Raw genomic sequence first — 19,492 nt, forward strand, 5'->3', positions numbered from 1 at the left:
AGTTTGCCTACAGAAGATGTGCTTGCCTAATAAAACTAAAAGCTGTCATTATGAGTTGTTGGTTTAGTCTACAGAAGTTGTCCATTATGTTGAAGAAGTTCTAAACATTTCAATCACAATTTTTCTTAACTGATTTTCCTTTACAAACAATCTTCAAATGGAGTGCCTCAACATTTTCTTGATAATTCCTGATTTTTTAGTTATTCTATTGAAGTTCTCTTCCCCCTTACACTTAGTTCAAAATTTTCAAATTCAATTAAAGTCTTTAAGTTTTCCTTATTTCAAATAACATATAAATACTGAAATATTCATAGATATGGGGAAGATAGCTCACCTCCTAAGCTTGCAGTCCAAGTGGTAACATAAAACCTACTCTAAAACAATAGGATTTTAAAATTTTTCTTTTCAGGAAGAAATCAAAACTGTACATTGGAACAAGGTACTATACTACAAAAGCAGGTCCTCTTTCCCCCCACTATTCTGGAAATGTAAACAAAAAAATTTAAGTACAAAAGCGATTTCTGTGCCTTTAGCTTCGAACACTTTTTCAGCACCTCAATGTTCTAGGTGCACTTTATGCTTGGTATAGGAGAAATTCTGGATGCTTACATAGCTGTTCAGAGGACTTTAGATTTTTCACTACCAAATATCACTGGTGAAGCTAAGCTCTTTGGATGATAAAGGTAGCAGGGAACTGTTCCTATGAAATTCCTGGGTATCTTTCAGGGCATTATTAAGGGGTAGCTGTCCATTGAGTAGCGTCAGAGGCAGATTACAATAAGTGTGGTGGTTGCCTAAGGAAGGTACTGGCAAGGTGGTGGCTGGCATCTCATGTTTATAACCTCTGCAACAGTGCCTCCTTTGCATCGAATCTGAATGCTGGAAATCAGGGAGGTCAGCTTGAGATGACACCAGAGAGGCCGAGGTACTGGTCATGGCAATAGAGGGTATAGGCTGAAGTTCTCCAAAAAGTCCTTGTTCTGCAGAGTCCAGAACATGGCACTGAGAAAGCATTTCATTTTTCCTGATGGGCATTTCATATATTAAGTGCTTCCAAAACTTAGAATTTAATTTGCTGCTTTTGGGTCCCTTCCACTTGATCAGGGATAAAAGTTTGATGCTGCGCTTTAGTGATTCCACTTCCTGGCAATTCACCTTTCCTTTTAATTCTGTACACTCAATCAAAATCACTTTGATTTCTCCACTGACTAGCATGTTATGGAGTCTGCTTTCCAATTCGAAAATACTCCATCCTCGTCTGAGAACATAGTCTGGAGTTAGCACGATAATAAGTCTTCTGCTTTGCTCAACATATCTTGTGAGATCTTCAATGTATGCTACAAATCACAGAAAGAGAGAAAGAGTAAAACAAAGACATTTCCAGTCTTTAAAGTATTTGCATGCTAGTATAGCAAAGATCCAGTCTTTCACTAAAGTACATTACAGTTTCTTTTCTTGTATTGCACATTCAGAAATCCCATTTACTTAAAAATAAAAATTTTAAAAACTACTTGTAATACTTATCTTCTTTTCCCTCATCATTACTTACAGTGTTCTGTTGGTTAATGTAAACTCTGACTTCTTCAGAGCCTAGCGGTACTCCTGTTATTTTTATTTACTTAATCATTTAATTCAAGGCAGGCATCCAAGCTGTTACTCTAAGTGAACAAGCAATCAATGGGTTGATGAAAAGAGAAATGGAGCCTTTTAATGAATGAAGGATCACTGGATTCATGGATTTGATTTGCTTTCTCCCCTAGTTTTCAACTACTAAGTAAGTAGGGGGTCTATGTATATGAACTACTTCAAAGACAATTGTGATAGAGATGGTGGAAAATATCTTCTAGAATCATAGCTTGTTTGTCAGAATACCTTCTGTTATTTGCAACCTTAGGTTCTCCATTTTGCCCTTCAAACCCGGAGACAAGGAAGTGGTGTGTGTCTGCCCATGACGTTAATTTGAACCAGCTGCTCTTTGTTCAGAGGAAGCGTGAGGGGTGGAATTGGAGGTGGGGGATGGTGTGCAATGAACAGTAAAGGAGGAGGAGTTTATCAACTGAGAAGTCTTTGCTCTATTTTGTAGAGCAATTGTGAGAGTGAGGTGAATATGTTATGGCCTTTTCACGGTAGAAAAACACTCAACTAACTCTAGATTTATTTATCGTATGGATTAATTCTTTTCCAATCATGCTTCCCAAAGTCTTATCAGCCAAAAAGGGAAACACACACACATGTGTTAACAAATGGAGACTTGGACACAGGTGCTGCAACAGAGAGCTGTCTTTACTAAGTAGAGCACAAGGCCTTGTCTAATGTACAGTGCCCTCTAGCAGAAGCAGTGCTTACAGAAGCATAGCAACATTTGTCACTACAAATCTGCTCAAGGTTACAGACTGCTTTCAAGGAGTCACGTCCAGTACATAGTGTGGGGCCCCAAACAGCCCAGTACAAGCCATTTGAAAAGAGAAACTTCTTTTACAGATGCATATTTTACAGATGATCTCTCTTTTCCAGGGTTTAATTTCCACTACTTGGCAGCAAGAACACTTTCACAAGTGAAAATGAGCAAACTTTCTACACACCCTACAGATAAACAAAAAAATTTTTAAGAGATACACATAGAATTGCTCATTTAACAATTCGTTGTTACCACTGTTTTAGTTTTAATACATTTCAGGACTTTCTCATGCAGTAGTTACAATGATCTCAGGGGATAAGACAACTTCTAAGTGGGGAGTGAACCTCTTAAGACTTCTAAGCATTTTATTTTAGAGATTATGTATTCAGGGAAAAAAATCAGCATTGAAATATGCTAAAAAATAAAAACAAAAACACCACACAAGTAGCATTGGGGAAGTTATAACTCTGTAATTATCATTTAGAGAACTGGTGAAACAGAATGGAAGGAAAGGTAGAAAGTTTCAATAGAGTGGAAAAATATTATCCCAATGTATCAACAGCTCTGACTCTTCATTTTCTTCCTTTCTTTCTGCTCCCAAAAAGAAAGAAGTTATGTGGGAAGCTTCATCATTAGAAGTTGGATCTGTAAGATACAGTAAAATAAACTATCATGCATCTTTCCCATTATTCTTTCCACCTTTCCTCCAAACAAATCAAAACAAAACCCAAACCCAAAATCATGGTATAAGTGCAGGAGTCCATAAAATTGCAGTTTTACCAGGTAAATTATGAGTTGTTAATTTTATAGAGGAATTCTTTACAAAATAATTTACCACAGGGTTATTCCAAGTAGTATTCTTCCCTTATTAATTTCAGCTTTTCATTTAATTTTAAAAAATTGATCTTTACAAACCTTGTCAGGAACACATCTGTAACATAAACTCTACCTCTACGAACAACACTATTTCTATGTGTTGAAATACAGTTTATCTTTTAACTATATTGTACTTTTAAAAATAAAAGGTATATCTATACATATCTCTATCTACTTAACTGAAAAAGATACAACCCAGGTGTCCACAGTTATAAGAGAAACTACACACATACATACTAATTAATTTGATTGGGATCTCATGGGCTTTGGCTCTATCCTCTTTCTCAAAAGGGTAAGGGAATAGGGTGCAATATTTTTCCCATTAATATGGTTTCCCCCCTTCGCCTGTCTATTATATTTTGCTATTTGACAGCTAAGCAGCAAAATGCAACATTTAGGGTTTTGGGGCTTCTTACAGATTCATTAGATAGAATTTTAATTTGTCCCCAGAAGGAACGCCTGTGAGGACAGATCCCATTACGCTCAGCTGCACAGGGTGTGGGTGTTGAAGGGAACCTTGGAGAGAGGGAGTGGTCCCTGTCTCCTGCATACTACACTGACTGTGCTTATACTGGCAAAGCCTAGTGGAGAGCTGAGGCAACCATCCAGATAATTCCAGCTGAAAACCTGCTGTGGAAGAAAAAAGGTCTGAATTATCCTGGTTTGCCCTATATATACATTAATCATATGCACTGGTGTTAGTACATCAAAATTTTCCCTGGGTAGACACAGCCCAAGTGTCCCAAAGAAAACACAAGCCATTTGCTTGGGCCCTGAATTTCGTGTTCCATTTCACTTGGTGAAAAACCAAGCGGAAGTTTTCAGATGTGAAGCCCACATTTCAGTTTTTGGGATGGTGATCAGTGGCTGGGCAGCAACCTCAATGTTTGAAAGCAGCTGGGGAGGTGCCTCTAAGAGCTGCTTGGCCCTAAGGAAAAGAAGGAGAGATTGTGCCCTAGCTTCCATATTCTGGCACTCTCTCTGTTTTTCTCTCTCTGTTTTTCTCTTTTTCTCCTCTCCTTTGCTCCTGTCTACCTTTCTTTTTTCTTCTTCTGTCCTGTCTCTCTCTTGTCCTTTTACTTCCTCTTTGCTTTCTTTCTCACTCTCTCTTTCTGCCTTTCCCTCTCTTATTCTCTCTTCCTTTCTTGCCTATCTTGCTTTGCCCTCGTCCTCCCTCCCTTCCTAAGTCTCTTTTTTTTCTTTCTCTTCATCATTTGGAAAAAGCAATGACCTAGCCATCATGGAAAATATAAGTAAATTAGCAAGAGGCCAAACAGGTAGAGTTAATATTTTTCATTTGCTAATCTTTAGCCAGGGAGTTGTTTCTGGTTTCTATGTAGCAAGTGCTCAAAATAATTTCCTCCTTACCCCAGGGTTGCACGTCTGCATCCAATGACTGTGCACTGGAGCCTGATCCACTAGGACCATGTCTTGTTTTTGTATGGCCTGTGAGCAAGAACCATTTTTTTTAAACATTTTGAAATGGTTGTAAAAAGGAAAAAAATAAGAATATGATGCAACAGAGACCATATATGACCCACAAATCCTAAAATATTTACTATCTGGACCTTTATAGAGAAAGTTTGCCCCCTCTGAATTAGAAACCAATCAGGGTGTTTAGGTTTGGAAAAGTTCCAAATAAGCTAAGCAGAAACAGGTATCAAGTTAAGACATTGCTGGTCCACAGCTAGTGTAGTCTCTGACAGGCAGTGGTGTTTGCCATGGTAGGGCTGTGGTGTTGTGGCAGACATTTTAGAAACCTTCAGAAACTGTTTTAAAAAGCAGGTTACCACGAAGAGATAAAGAAATGTTCTTCAAAAAAATCCCTAAATCCACAGCACATACGAATACTCGTTAAAACTTGCCCTGACTTGTTCAGGCACATTTAGCAACTGAGTAGCAGGAATCCCTTAAAAGATGGTCTTTTTCCCATAAGAATATAAAATATTGCTTATGTGAAAGGTTATTAAGTTATTTTTTTGCAAATTTTGGTTTCAAGTAATTTATGAGGACAAAAAAGATTAAAAGAAGTTCTGCCTTATAGCCTTCTTCTTCTCTAGACAAGGCTGTGAAACCACACCAGGTGATCAGACAAAAAACAAAGCTAATTACATTTAACCTACGTGTGATATTCACAATTTGGTAAAGGAAAAATTCCCCTGAACATAGTTTTGATAGGGGTGCTTAAGCTGGTATAAATTCATTTTTCATATTATAAGTGCAACTGCAAAGAAACTTTCCCTTTTGTCTATACTGGGAGTTGACGGAGAGTTAGGAAAATATTCCAGAAGAAAATGCATTGTGACTGGCCCTCCTTGGGATGTGTACCTATTAAAGAAATGAATAAAAGTCATGCCAGTAGCACAAGTATTTGTAGCCAACAAGGAGAATGACTACCTAAAACCATATTAAAAGCAAAGCAAATTCAATTTTAAAGTCCCTTTCAGGGGCAGTTGTATAAACCAAAATTCCAGGGCATTTAGAAAAGTAGGATTAGATCTACAAAAGTGACTTGAAAATAGGACACATTAACAAAGCAAAAAAGTAAACTGAAGGAAGTAGTAAAGCAACAAAATAGAAGCAGGAAGAATGGCAGCCTGACGAAATTGCTTCTAATGAGATGTATATCCTTTTTTAAAAGAACTCAGTATTCTCCTAAATCGCAGGCTCTGAATATGCTACAGATGTAGGCAGAAGGGCAAAGGAGAAAAATGACTATATTCATGACTTTCCCTGTGGTCTTTCTACTGCCTACTAACCATCTGATTTATCAAACTAATCAATTAGCTACTGGTAAATTATTTTTTGTGTTGACACTTCCACTTATGTCAGGGTCATTATTAGGGGCAGTTAGCATATTAAAAAAGTTGAAAGACAAATACTTAGCCTGTAGACAAAGGCATCATTTATCACTTTACCAGGTTAAAATAATAGTAGTTTGATATACTTATACCTACAGCTATGTACATGCACTATCAGTTAAACAGACAAATCATTAGGGTGAGACAGGATGCATCAAAACAGACAATACTCCATTAATTTTGGGTGAACATTAGCTAATCGATCAACAATGATATTTATAAAACCTATGGGTTAATATATCAAGAATTAAAATTAAGACAATTTCTGACAATGATTGAGATGGATCTCTTCCTATGACTGGTGTGGAGAAACCAGAAAAAATAATACAGTTTTCCTATGTATCAAAAAAATGTATTATTCAGCAGTACATATTTGGGAAAAAATATTAGGCCTCTGGTATAACTAGAGGCTCACAGTGCAGTGCTTCATAATGTAGTCTCACTAAAAACTTTCTGCATTTTAAATAATGATGCTTAATACTAATGTATCGAAAGAGTTATACAGGTTGAAAACCTGGCTCTTTATCTTGGCTGATGTTGCTAAAGCTTTTGGGTCTCGATTCTGCCTGCAGCAGATGTAAGATTCTGTCTGTGTTGTCTGCCACAGAGATTGAGGCTACAATATTTTTATTTAGCCAGGCGTGTGTGTCGGGGGGTGCTTTCTAAACAGTATGTGATATTATTTGCCCTACAAAAAACTTCCCTGCCCCCTCCACATGCAAGTCCCTAGCTTGACAATTCATAGATAGTTTGCTAGGCTAAATTTTGATGGCAAGAGTTTTGCTCTTTATTGATTAGTTTAAGGGTCCTAATTAATTCTGATCAATAGGTCAATCAACAGTTAACATGGATTCACTGAGACCTTGTGAGTGTAGGGAATTATATTTATTTACAGCTTTGAGTTTGAAGGCTATATTGCTGGTAGTGAACCTTTTGCTGTTCCTATTGCATTTCACCTGTGAGTGGGAGGAAAAGCATGATAGTGGGCAGCACCTACTCTGGAATGTTGTCCACATCTCTCAATTATTTCTCTTCTCTCTTCACCTCTTCACCAAGAGGAGAGGTAGGCAATGGAATACATTCAGAGAATATTAAAAGAAAGGTAATGTGGAGAGCAGCAAAGAAAGTGTGCAAAATATCCTTCCCTTCCTCTTTTTTCCCTTAACCTCACGCCCTAGAAACAAACTTGTAGATATAACTAATTCCAATCAGTGCTATCTTAGTAAATGTGGAACAAGACTATTGTTCCTTATATGGTCTTTTCTGTGGTTCCTTTGGTACTTAACGACAATTTTATCCTGGTCTTCTACTCTTGCTTTTTTTTAAGTTGCTTGTTCTTTGTGCCAAATTCTAGACAACGGATTCTTCCTTTATCTCAAACTTTGATGAGAAAGCTCAGTCCATTGACCTCAGTCCATTTCTGGGCATAATGAGTACGGGTCCCTCTCTCTTGACTCTAACATGAAGAAGATGGTGGGCATATCTAATTTTATTCCATGTGAATAAACTGCACACAATGTGTTAAATTCCCATGGTTATGCATGTCACCCCTGCCTCACACTTTTTAGGTCACAGACATCAGATTGCCTTGAAAAGGATTTTATTACTCCCCAAGGATAATTTACTTGAATGGTGTCCAATATGTCCTGTTATTAGAGGAACTATTGGCAATGAGTACTTACAGATCCATGTACAAAAACGTTTTTTGCATGCCTCACTTCAGAAGTGACTAGGGATCATCTGACACCAGATGTATTCTCCAGTCATTTGTCATTTGATTGTCAGCACAATCACATGGCTAGTTCTAAGCATTAAAGAACTGAAGATTAGACTAGTAAGGAAAGTCTAGCAAATGCAAGAATGTAATCAGACATTATAATTTTTCCTCTAAATTACTGAAGGAGTCCTAGAATTTCTAAGTGAGAGAAACTCACAGAAAATTGAGCATGAAAACAAATGGAAAGATGATTTGATACTCGAGGCCAAAATCATAAATACGATTTCAACAGACATGGCTGAACAACCATAAGCATGATAATATTATTAGTTCACTAGTGTATTTCTCTGGTGCAATAATGCATGAATATCTTATATAAAACCCCATAGTCTTCCTATGAATAGAAGGGGAAATTGAGATAAAAGCCTTTGAAGGAATTTTTTCTCTTCCAAGTCCACCTAGACATCTACAGATTTTTTTAAAGCTTCAGTCAGAAGTGGTTCCGTTTATAATTGTTAATAAATATTGCAAACGCACTTTAAAGCACATTGCTTGCTTTCTTTTAAAGGCAAACAGAAGCTGCAGGATTGGGTTGTTTCTACTTTCAGTCTTAGAATGCTGTTTTCTCAATCTGATCAGTCGCCCTCAGCCCAATTCAATAACCTTTTTTTAATCTCTGCAGAAACACTGAGATAAGATGGGCTCGAGTCTAAATGGTACTCATCCAAAAATGTCCTCAATCTCAGGATCTCAATTGCACAGCTGGGTTCTGTTGGTCACATGTCAGCTTCAGAGCACATCTGTTCATTCCTCAAGGATCCACTAGGCCCCATGAACACAATGTGCTCTGTGTAGAGTACTTTACACCGCAAAACCCAGCAGCTGCAGGGGTGAGAAAATCTCTACTTCTCAAGTTTGTGTCTCTAGGCAGTTTGAGTAGGGTGTTTTCTATCTGGCTTTCTTTTGGTTGCCTGTCACTTCTGACATTCAGACGCCTGTTGGCAACAAAGTTGCTTTTGCTATTCTCAGGACAGATGTTTCTAGCCTGGGAAGAGACGGACCAAACTTTTACTGGAAAGTAGGAACTCTTGCCACATTCAGGCACCAAACCTGAGAAAACATAAGACAGATCCTGGCCACAGGCTCAAGAATGGAAAGGTAGGTCACTGCCAGGAAAATAATGTCCAGATCTGAAGACTTTTAGTTTCAGCATTTAGGAAAAATATTTGTGCGAAATCTTCCCATCTCTGCTGGTTCACAATGGGCAAAAGACACTTTCTTAGTAGGGAATGTGAGAAGGGTATAGACACCTCCACCTCACCTTGAAAGTGACATCTTTGTACTGAAGCCTTTTGAGAACTTCTGGTCATATGAAATAGAGAGAGAGACAGAAGGAGAGAGAGAGAAGCTGAGGGGAGACCCATTCATGTACTTTTGAAACTGTATGCATTGGAAAGGTTTGTATGTTAATGAGGTTGAGTTGGAATACCATGAGAGTGGTGCAAAGAAAATGAAGATACATCAAAAGTGAAGACGTTAACCATGAATGACTTTACGTCACAGTCTTCATTAATCTGATTCATAGCAAATTATTGTAGATCAAGAATGATATTATGAAGTCTGCTTTTACAATCCTCAAAGGCCTCATTGCTAGTTTTTGGAGGAAGGAGTAGTCTTGGGTCAACATGTTTAAATGAGATGTGAGGGACAAACATAGCTTATAATATTGTAACTAGGTTTTTTTTCTCCCCCGCAGGAATGTGTCTATATTTATATAGCATAACCTGTTAAATCTGAACCAATGGCTGCAAATACAGACCACAGAAGCTTCTTTAATAACACACATACACCAAGTCCAAAATGCTCTACTCTGTCATTCATGTGTAAATCAAGTATATTATTCATATACTTCATCAACTTCCTGAATGCGTGCTAAAAATGCCAAGGAAAAACTCGTTAATCGTGACATGGTGACTGCTCAGCCAGCTCTGAAATGTTGATGGAAAAGAAAAATTGTCAAAGGGCCTTTATAAGAACTTCTGCAGGTTACACTCGCAAATCGGAATTCAGAGAACATGAATTTCCTCGCTCAGGAAGGAAGGATTAAAATCAAACACCCTCCAGTGGTTGCATCTAAAAACTGCATAGTTGCCCCAAATGGCTTACTTGTAAAAGGAGTCTTCCTGTGTACCATTGAATACCCAGGATCCAAGTCCCAGGTCAGTCTGATGGTTGTATAATCTCAAAGAGATTACAATGAACTTCTATGGACTATAAAACCTCAGTCCATCCTGATGACATCTTCTTGGGTGTTTCTACAGTAAGTTCTTCAAATGCCAGGGTATACTAGGTGACAACCTCCTATCATCTCTTACGCAGTCTGTTATAGTCTTCAACTAAAATCTTGTAGTTTTGAACTAGGAAATATGGCTTGTATAATCCTCACAGCCCATGGTCAAGGAGGCTATTCAGACCTGTCCATGATACACTCAAACAACTAACCGATTTCAATCAACTTAGCCAAATAACTAGCTGACTCAATAAGGTATAAAATATTTTACCACCTGTTTGACTAAATTAACACAGCAGGTTGGTGCAATTGACATGTCAAGTCATCAAAATGGACCATCATCTGAGAGCACTAACAGGACACAATTTGGGGTTGCATCTCTCTTGCCCTCGTTCTCTCTGGGTCTCACTCTCACCCATGCACGATATCTGCGTCTTTACACAATAAGCAAATGTCATCTACTGAGTCTCAAGTAAATTGGATCTCCTGTGTTCCGTGTTGTCACCATTTCCCTTTCTAATGTGCACAATGGCGAAGCACGGTTTCCAAGTTCAGAAGAAAGATAATGTTTAAATGTTCAGACATGAAGGCTGACATTTTTCAGTCACTTAGTGAAGTTGATAAAGACTGCTTATTGTGGTGCTAACAATTTTGGAACACAGGAAGGCAGAAAGGCCGGCACCACATTGAGTCCTACTGCAGATGACTTGAGATAGAATAGAAATTCCACTTTGGTAATGATATCACTTTAATACAATTTAGGATACTATCACTCTAAAGATTGATTTTGCAAAATTTCTATGTTTACCAAGATGTTCTTGGCAAAAATATACAAATTCCATATTAATCTAATGAATTAAGCCAAAAAAATACTAAAGAAGTATTTTTAAATTTTCATCAATGATTGATCAACTCCTCATAGGTATTCTTTCTAATATTTGAAGAAATAAAAGTAATATACTCATTAGCCTGTTTTAAGGGCTGAGACTATTCCTATGAATTACTCACTTTCCTTTTTCTTTCAGTAGAAAGCTCCTTTTTAGCTTTCACATTCACCTTGTTAAAGAAAAATGCCTTTCAGATACTATCATGCAAAAATTTTAATCCTTACGTATTTCATCCTCATTATTTCCTCCTGTCTTAAACCAACACTGTTCAACCAAAATCAACAAGCATATATGAAGCATCCAATGAGCTCAAGTATTCTGCTAGATGATGACAGGGGCATGAGGATAAATGAGATATAGTCCTTGCTCTCATGAAGCTTACAATTTTACTGACTAGATAAAACATAAACAGATGGAAAACTACCTAAAATAATAAAACTATACAAAATATTACAGGAGTGCAAAATTTATAGTCAAACAAGTGATTAAGCACCATGAACTCAAGGGCCGGAGAAATTATTGTGACTTTTCACAGAGGCAGTGTTATGGAGAAGGATAAATAGGATCTGTAAAGTTATAAAAGACTAACATTCACAAAAGCACTGCAGGGGCACACAATGTATATCAAAGGCACAATTTGGCTAGAGTGGAAGGCACAAGTAGGGCTAATGTTAGGAGACAAGTTTAGGGGATAAATCTAGGCTTGCACCAGCCTGCAGAAGTGTTTAGTTAAGGGTTATGGATTTTACCCTATAGGAAATGGTGAACAATTTAAGGTTGCTGAATAAGGGAGTGACATAATAAAGGAGGTATAACATATTAGTGGGACTAGATGGATGAGAGGAAAAATAGGGAAAGCAGAGAGTAACCCCCATTGCAGGAATGCGGTGATTAGGATCTATACGAGAATGGTGGACGTGAGAATGGAAAAGATACAATGGACACTGGATTTGGGAGAGAGAGACAGAAGAATCAAAAATGACTCTGAGGTATCAGCACGTTCCTTGGGGCTCGATCAAGGTACAAGTGGTATTTCAAGTCATGAAAATGAAGGAAATTACAGAAAAGAAAGAGTGGAGGACCATGGGAAAAAGTTTGGGGAATTTTTTCATTTGTGGTGCAGGGAAGTAACGGACCAGGAAACATTGCCTTTTTTGTTCCTTTCTATGCACATGCAAGTGTGCATACTCACATACACACACAAACATACATAGACACACATTCACTCTGAGAAAAGAGACAAATAGCAAAAACTCAGTTGTTTCAATTTGTGTCCTGTCAGTTTAGTGACCAGGGTGGACTCCTGATAATCTGAATAAATGTTATTGAGGAATAGTGTGATATAGCCAAGTGCAAACTACAGTCAAACAGATCTAGCTTCTAATCCCCAGCCCTGCCATTTGCCAGCTGTCTGACCTTGGACTTGTTTGAGGCCTTATTTCCTCATCTGTAAATGTCTCCACTGCTCTCTCTCCGCATAGGATTTTTTTATTGTAAAGATGAAATGAAATATTGTATGTGAAACATTTTAAATGCTGCGAAATATTGAAAAGATAAGCTTTTTAATTTTGTTATCAAATGTGTATAAATTACCAAATTCTAATTTGTGGTCACAGTTTAATCTCCCCCCGCCCCCAAGGATACTAACATAGACACATATGCAAACTAATTGTAGCACTTTTATTTTCCCTCAATGGCATTTTAAGCCCTTTGAGGGCAGGGACCATATCTTAGGCTTTCCTGTATTCTCCTTACACTTTACTCTGTATAGCACTCTGAACATTTATAGGAAGAAAGTATATATTTTTACTTGAACCTGAATTTATTCTGAAAGCTGAAATATAGCTTTCAATATGTAGCATAATTTAAAAGTAGCATTCAAGCCCACATAGTCCAGAACCTCTTAAATACACAGTAAAAGTGCTATACCCAACGGCCTCACATACCATTTTAAGTGGATTTTTTCCTATAAATCTGGAAATGAGTAACAAGGCATAAATTCAGAGTTATTAGCGACAACGATTGTAGGTAAAACCAGAAGCACAATGACAGAAGACCAGCTTTGGAACTGAATTGCATTGAAATGACTTTGACTTATACAGATTACTTTTTAAAGGATCATCATTTTCTTGGAACACTAACGCAATATATTAAAAAATACTATTAAGGCACAATTTTAAAACCATAACTAAATTTTAAGTGAGCGTGCCTTTCAAAGAATTTGGATATTAGAAAGTCAGAACACAGACATTCAGGAGAAATTTGAATTTAATAAGATCTCCTGTGAGAAACAACTATCTAAATACATGGCTCTGACGTTTGAAGCCTCCATATCACTTCCTAAAAGAAACCAAACTTTTTAAACAGAAAACTTGAAAGTACTTACTTCCACTTGGAATCAAGTCCCTTTCTGGGATGAAGAGTTTATATCCATAGTGTTTTTCCAGGACATCTGGCAGTATTTCAAGAGCAAACTGCTCTTCTTCAGGATTGTCACAGTCTAAAGTATCTTGGTCCACTTTGGTGTAAGAAAGATAGGCATCATATTCCTTGTTGTCTTAAATATAAAGAACAACAAAAGTGTTGTACATATTAGCAGGTTCTCTTTAAGTACTAGAAGTCTAAAACCACTAACAGGCTGTAATAAGCACTATAATTAATGACTATTGTTAATAATTGGAAAAAATAAGTGACATGCCATGTTATAAGAAATATAGTACATTTCAAAATAACCTAGTCATATGATATGAACTGAAACTGTTGTGCAATGAGCAACCTATAGCAAGGACAGAATAAAAGAATGAATTATTATTTGTGACTTTTGGTGACTATACATATTTGTGATATTCAATGATGTGTGAACGGTTAGCTCAGTGTGTTTGAATGCAGGACTAAATAGACCAAAATCATGGATTTGAACTCTTTCTGTGCCAGTTGGCTTGGCTCTGTCACTTCGTCACAGACTATACCTTGTTTGCACAAATATGTGCAGAGATCCAAGAGGGGCTGGGCCTTAAAGTGTGGAACATCGAAATAATCCAGACTCACTCCTGGAGACACCACTCATCGCACATGCCATACTTCCAGTTGGTTAGTGTCATCATCTTCATATACAAAAAGCAGTTCATTACCAAATATTAGAGACAGCAGCTGGGTTTTATACAAGTGCATTGCCTGTTATTCTTGTTCAATCCATGGCCAACTAATTTGACACAAGCTTCCAAAAGAAGCCTTTGTTTCAAAATATACATCTTTCCAGTATTGCCAAATTAGGTTTTCCCTTCACACATTTAGTCAGAGTTAACTGTGCTTTGAGAATGTATTTTTTCCTCCTTTGCTGTATTGGCTCAGCGCAGGCATCTCCAAAAAGAAAATGTGCATATATATGCATTTTTCCTGAAAAATATTAATGAATACAGCTACTCAAGGTATTAGTCCCCATTGGTTTTAGATGGGCCACATCGGAAAAGTTATAGTGGTTTTAAAAATTCCCTTATTTACAGAAAAATTATTTTTAAAAGTTAGTGTAGTGAGCATAGACTCATATGTAATAAATACTATTAAATGCATACTATTAATAAACACTATTCGTATTTATTCAACCTAGTTATTTCAAATAATAATTTTAAAAGACAGGTAAACATTTCAGGATTTGTTTCTAAAACACATCAATATTTTCCATTAAGAGACCTGATTAGAATATAGCTAAAAGCTGACCAAAAGGTAATTTACAGAAAGAAGCAGGCACACGCTTACCTATACCATTAATGATTTGGTTCTACCTGCTGAAGGAGGAATAAATGATAGGCATATAAAGAGATATAAATACCCTATGGTAGGAGTAGGCAGGACCCCGGACTGTCTGGAGATATCTGAAGCAGGATTATATTGTTCAAATTCTAGTTAGATTCTAGTCTTTACCACCCCCACACGAAAGAAACCCTGGTTTTTATGTTAAGATGGTGTCTGAAGCCAGGAGGCTTCTCTTTAGCATGTCCTCTGGCTGGAAAAGGGTTCCATAAACCTTGGTCGGGTTACTGGATTGCCTAGAAGCAGATGCACATGAAGGACTGCCCTTGATAGTTGAGACCATTTGGCTTACAAAAGGGGCACATTCCACTGTTATGCATAAAACGCCACGTGGAAGTGAGAATATTCATAAGCAATGCTAATGTAAGAACCTCCTGGTAATCTTAGCACCTCTGCCCCTGTTCCAATCACGCTCAGGATGCACCTGCAGGTCCTTGACTTTATCCAGTTATGATTACTCACTTGGGACTAAGAGCTGCTGATAATACACAGCTGGAAGAATAAAAGAGGCCAAAGGACAAATAGCTCCATTCCTGTGAGCAGAATGCATTTCATTGTTCTTGGTGGACGGTGTTGCCGCCTCAAACTTAATAATGTCAGACTAGACCCTCGTTTCCTTTGACTTTGATAAGTTTTATACCTCACAAACCTCCCTAAATTCAACTACCTATTAATTCAGTCAACAATGATTTGTTGAGAATCTACTATGAGCTTGCCATCTGCAGTGACTACCTGACATGTTCACCCATCTGACCTAGCCTTCTGGACTCTTGTCCCATTGCTTGTCCTGACTATGACTGTATGCCTTCCAATCATGCCTAAACTCACATAGTCCCGGTCCTATCCTTACTTGCTTCACCTATATCCTAATATAGGTGACGCTACAAAGACCATCCTCTAGAAAAATATTGCCTATTTGCATATCACAAATCAGATTATGACAAGGAACATGGATGTGTTTGAAATGTGTTAACACCCAAAACATGTGGATAATAAATTTTACCTAACATTCTAGAGGCACATCATTTTTGGAAAACAGTTGCCTCTGATTTTAGCCATATCCCTTTAAGATGAACTAAAGGTGAAGAGCTTATGGTGGCTGGCCAAAGCAGGAAGAAAGCTCTCAAAGCCACCATGTCAGATGTCCCAAAAGCTCTAGGATGCCAGCTAGTGAGCAAGCAGTGACGCAGATGCCACAGCTTAAAAAATGCACTTCAGCCTTATGTAGACAGCCAAGAAAACCTCATGAATAGCCACAGCTGTTGCTCACAAAGAGGAGCAAGATGGATAGAGCAAAATCAACAACATGATGCAAATAAGGTTAACACCACGCCCGAAAATTGTTTTAAAACCAAATGGTAATTCAGCGACACCACTTTTCTAGGCAAGGCTAATGAGCCTTCCTCTGTGTTAAATCCTCTGACTAAGCTCATCTGAGGAACAGGAAAATAGAGCACAATGCAGACAGAGCATTATAAGAGCGCTTGCATGAGGGTCACCATAGCTATGCTGTTCCAAATGAAGAGAGAACTTATGAGAAAGCGAACCAAACTGTCTGTGGAAGAATTTTTCTGTTGTCACACCTGTGCTTCCCCATTTTTAAATCTCATTTTAATCCCGTTCACTATCAGGAAGCTGCTCCTGTTTACAACCCAGTTCTTCTGGGGCTATGCTAAGAACAGTGCTAAATCCTTAGCTTCTAAAGGCGAAAACTGTGCAAAATTGTTGATTATTATATCTCTAGTGCCTACTATAGTATCTGTGTCTCTGTGTGTGTGTAGTGTTGATCCAGATGAATATAACTAAATACGTCATGCCTAGTGCCTGCCACATAATAGATATTTAATAAGTACTTAATGACTGAATAACCCAAATATCGAATAAATGAAGCAATCATTGTTTGGTGGATTGAAATGAATTATATCGAAAAATGGCTAGGAAGTCAAATTTGTTGGCTAGATTTTATTTTATAAAAAATAAGGCATCTTTATAAGAACTTTCAGGAAATGCTACTATAGATATAAATCAAAGAAAAAACATGAACAAAAAGTATATGGCTAAAACGAAGTTGCGTCTATGAGATGCCAATATATTTAAATGAAGAAATGAAAAATTCAGTAGGTTATCTTGCTGACATTTGGCATTATGAAATTGGATATTTCTAAAAGGGCTTTAATATTCATTTATTCATCCTCACTACATACCTCCTGTCTTTTTAGTATTCCATTCAGTTAGTACGGAGATTGTATGTTTAAGGGTCAAGTTTCCATGTAGAAATATGAAATATTTTAACTTTCTTTCCTAATGAGAAGCCTTGAATTCCCTCACACCACATTGCATTTTTACCCCAAAACAACTGCTTTGAAATCAATACATACAATTCTCAAATCAAAAGGCTCCAGATTAGTTGTCATATTTGATCACACAGGCTACATTGGAGATACAGATCCAAAATGGACTCTCTGATCCTGGAATGTCCTATGATATTAGCATGAATTTAATCTTACAAATCTGTACTACAACTAATCAGTTAATCTGGATTATTGAGTATGGGTGATGAAAGTAATTAATTATTGCAGAGTAACTGAAATTGTATCATCTCTTACAGAGAATATTAACAAATTGCTTCTAATCAAGACTCAAAACAAATGAATCACAGGAGCCCCCCTTTCATGTTCTTTCACATGGACAATGCATCTTTTACATTCTCAATTGGATACTTTAGCCACTTCTTGGCACCTGGCAACCAGTGACATTTTCCTCAACACTATATTTCATCTAATTGTTTTATATGCACAGGTAAGAAGTCGTATTTTTCTATATTAATTGTTGTATATAGAAACTGGGGATAATTGACCACGTTTTCATATATTTTTTTGGAGCATATAATTATGGCCAGGAAAGGCCCTAATTTCTCATTTCGAAGAAATGTTTGAATAAGGGTCTTTAATACTTTTAAATGGGCTGCTATAATAGTTGGGTAAATACACTCCTTTGATAATAAGCATGCATATGTACTCATCAAACAGCATTTCTCTAATTTACTGTGAAAACATAAAAATCAATTAAAACACACTCATATCATTGCTTATATAACAGTAACAATAAGACCAAAATCAAAGATTTCTTTAAAATTTTGATGTTATAGTCACCGATCTGCCTTTCTACTATCACTATAAAAAGAAAATAAAATAATGAACCTGTCCTTTGAGGTAAGACCATGATCTCAAACAAACCAAGCAAAAGCTCTAACTTTCATTATTTCAATACAATGAAAGCTAATATTTACCTTTTGACCCCTTTTTCTTTACCTTTTGAACCCCTTCACCCATTTCTCCCACCCTAAATCTGCCTTTTTAAAGTAATGACTTACGATTGGACATTTTCTCCATCTTGGTTTACCTAAGGCATTCCACACACGTTTTCAAGGCTTACAGTAGTCTGTGGGTGAGGACTTTATGTATAAGGAATCACATGTCATGATTTTTTATTTGTATTGATTGGAAATATGGTAATGTGTTTTGAAAAAATTAAATCATTTTTGGATGTTCAAAGAAATAAGGCTCAATACAATGCTTTATTGATATTTAATTCATAAGATTTCCAAGGACCATAAAGGGCTAACACAAAAGAATTATAAGCCACATTCTGAACTTCTATCCTTTCAGGTCACTTTTGAGAATGATGCTATAATCATCCAAAATGTATGGGTCCAGATGTACTGTGATCTTTAAAAATAGTGTTTTCATAGCTTTTAATTTGTTTCTTGCATGATTTGTCTGTGTTTGTTTGTTTTTTTTTTTTTTTTTTTTTTGATGCCTGGGGTGGCTAAAAATGATCTGTACCTAAATTTGAATTTTCTGGAGGAAAAAAATGGAATTTATTCTTAATTTGTTTCTTAGTAAAAGAAAGGACTTTGACAGCAATTGTTTTATCTCTTGACCAACTAATGTCTCCTTGTTAAACTTTTTATTTGGAAATAATTTCAAGCATACAGGAACATTACAAAAATAAAGCTATTTCAAAAACACCTATATATTCTTTACCCAGATTCACCTATTGTTAATATTTTCTCCCCTTTGCTGTTTCTTGATAAATAAAATTTTTCTGAACTATTTAAGGATAAGTTGCATTAGGCATAGCTGTTTAACTCTACATATTTCAGCATGTATCTACTAAGAACAGGGATATTCTCTTACATAATCACAAATTCATGCCTTTTAATTGAACGGTAAGAGACAACTTACCATCAGTAGTTTCATCACCTCCAAAATGCTGTCGGTAGAAGAGCATCAGTTCAATGTTGTAGCATTTGTAGATGACCACGAGCAGTACAAGGAGGAGGAATATTGCTCCCAGGCCTCCTGCAAGCTCAATTTTGTAGATTAAGTCTGGAACAAACAGAATAAACAGGAAAAGGCAATTAAGACAGTAACACTTGGGATCTTCCCATACTTCCAGACTGTAAGATGTACAACTCATTCTGCTTTTCTTTCCAGAAGATTCTTGCTTAACGCAGTAAGTAGCTTTGTTCTTGATACATTTGTGTAAATCAAATTCTTGTAATATTAACTCTCTTCTAAAGATTCCAGTAATTTTACTATTGAAAGTGGTAAGTCTGTCTGAGAAGAAACAGTCACTCCCAATTTGTTT

The 19,492-nt window shown here is 36.8% G+C and overlaps 1 protein-coding gene across 1 annotated transcript in view; it reads right to left on the reverse strand.

The window, feature by feature from the left end:
- Positions 1-639: 639 nt before the first annotated feature.
- Positions 640-19,492, reverse strand: part of IL1RAPL2 (interleukin 1 receptor accessory protein like 2) — a 965,470-nt gene continuing 946,617 nt past the window's right edge. The window contains exons 9-11 of the mRNA XM_046673670.1: positions 19,087-19,230; positions 13,416-13,586; positions 640-1,337 (exon numbers count right to left, since the gene is read on the reverse strand). Of these exons, the coding sequence (XP_046529626.1) occupies positions 640-1,337; positions 13,416-13,586; positions 19,087-19,230 (1,013 nt within the window). The remainder of the gene's footprint in view (positions 1,338-13,415; positions 13,587-19,086; positions 19,231-19,492) is intronic.

Source organism: Equus quagga, chromosome 10 (genome assembly GCF_021613505.1).
Source record: "Equus quagga isolate Etosha38 chromosome 10, UCLA_HA_Equagga_1.0, whole genome shotgun sequence".
NCBI lineage: Eukaryota > Metazoa > Chordata > Mammalia > Perissodactyla > Equidae > Equus > Equus quagga.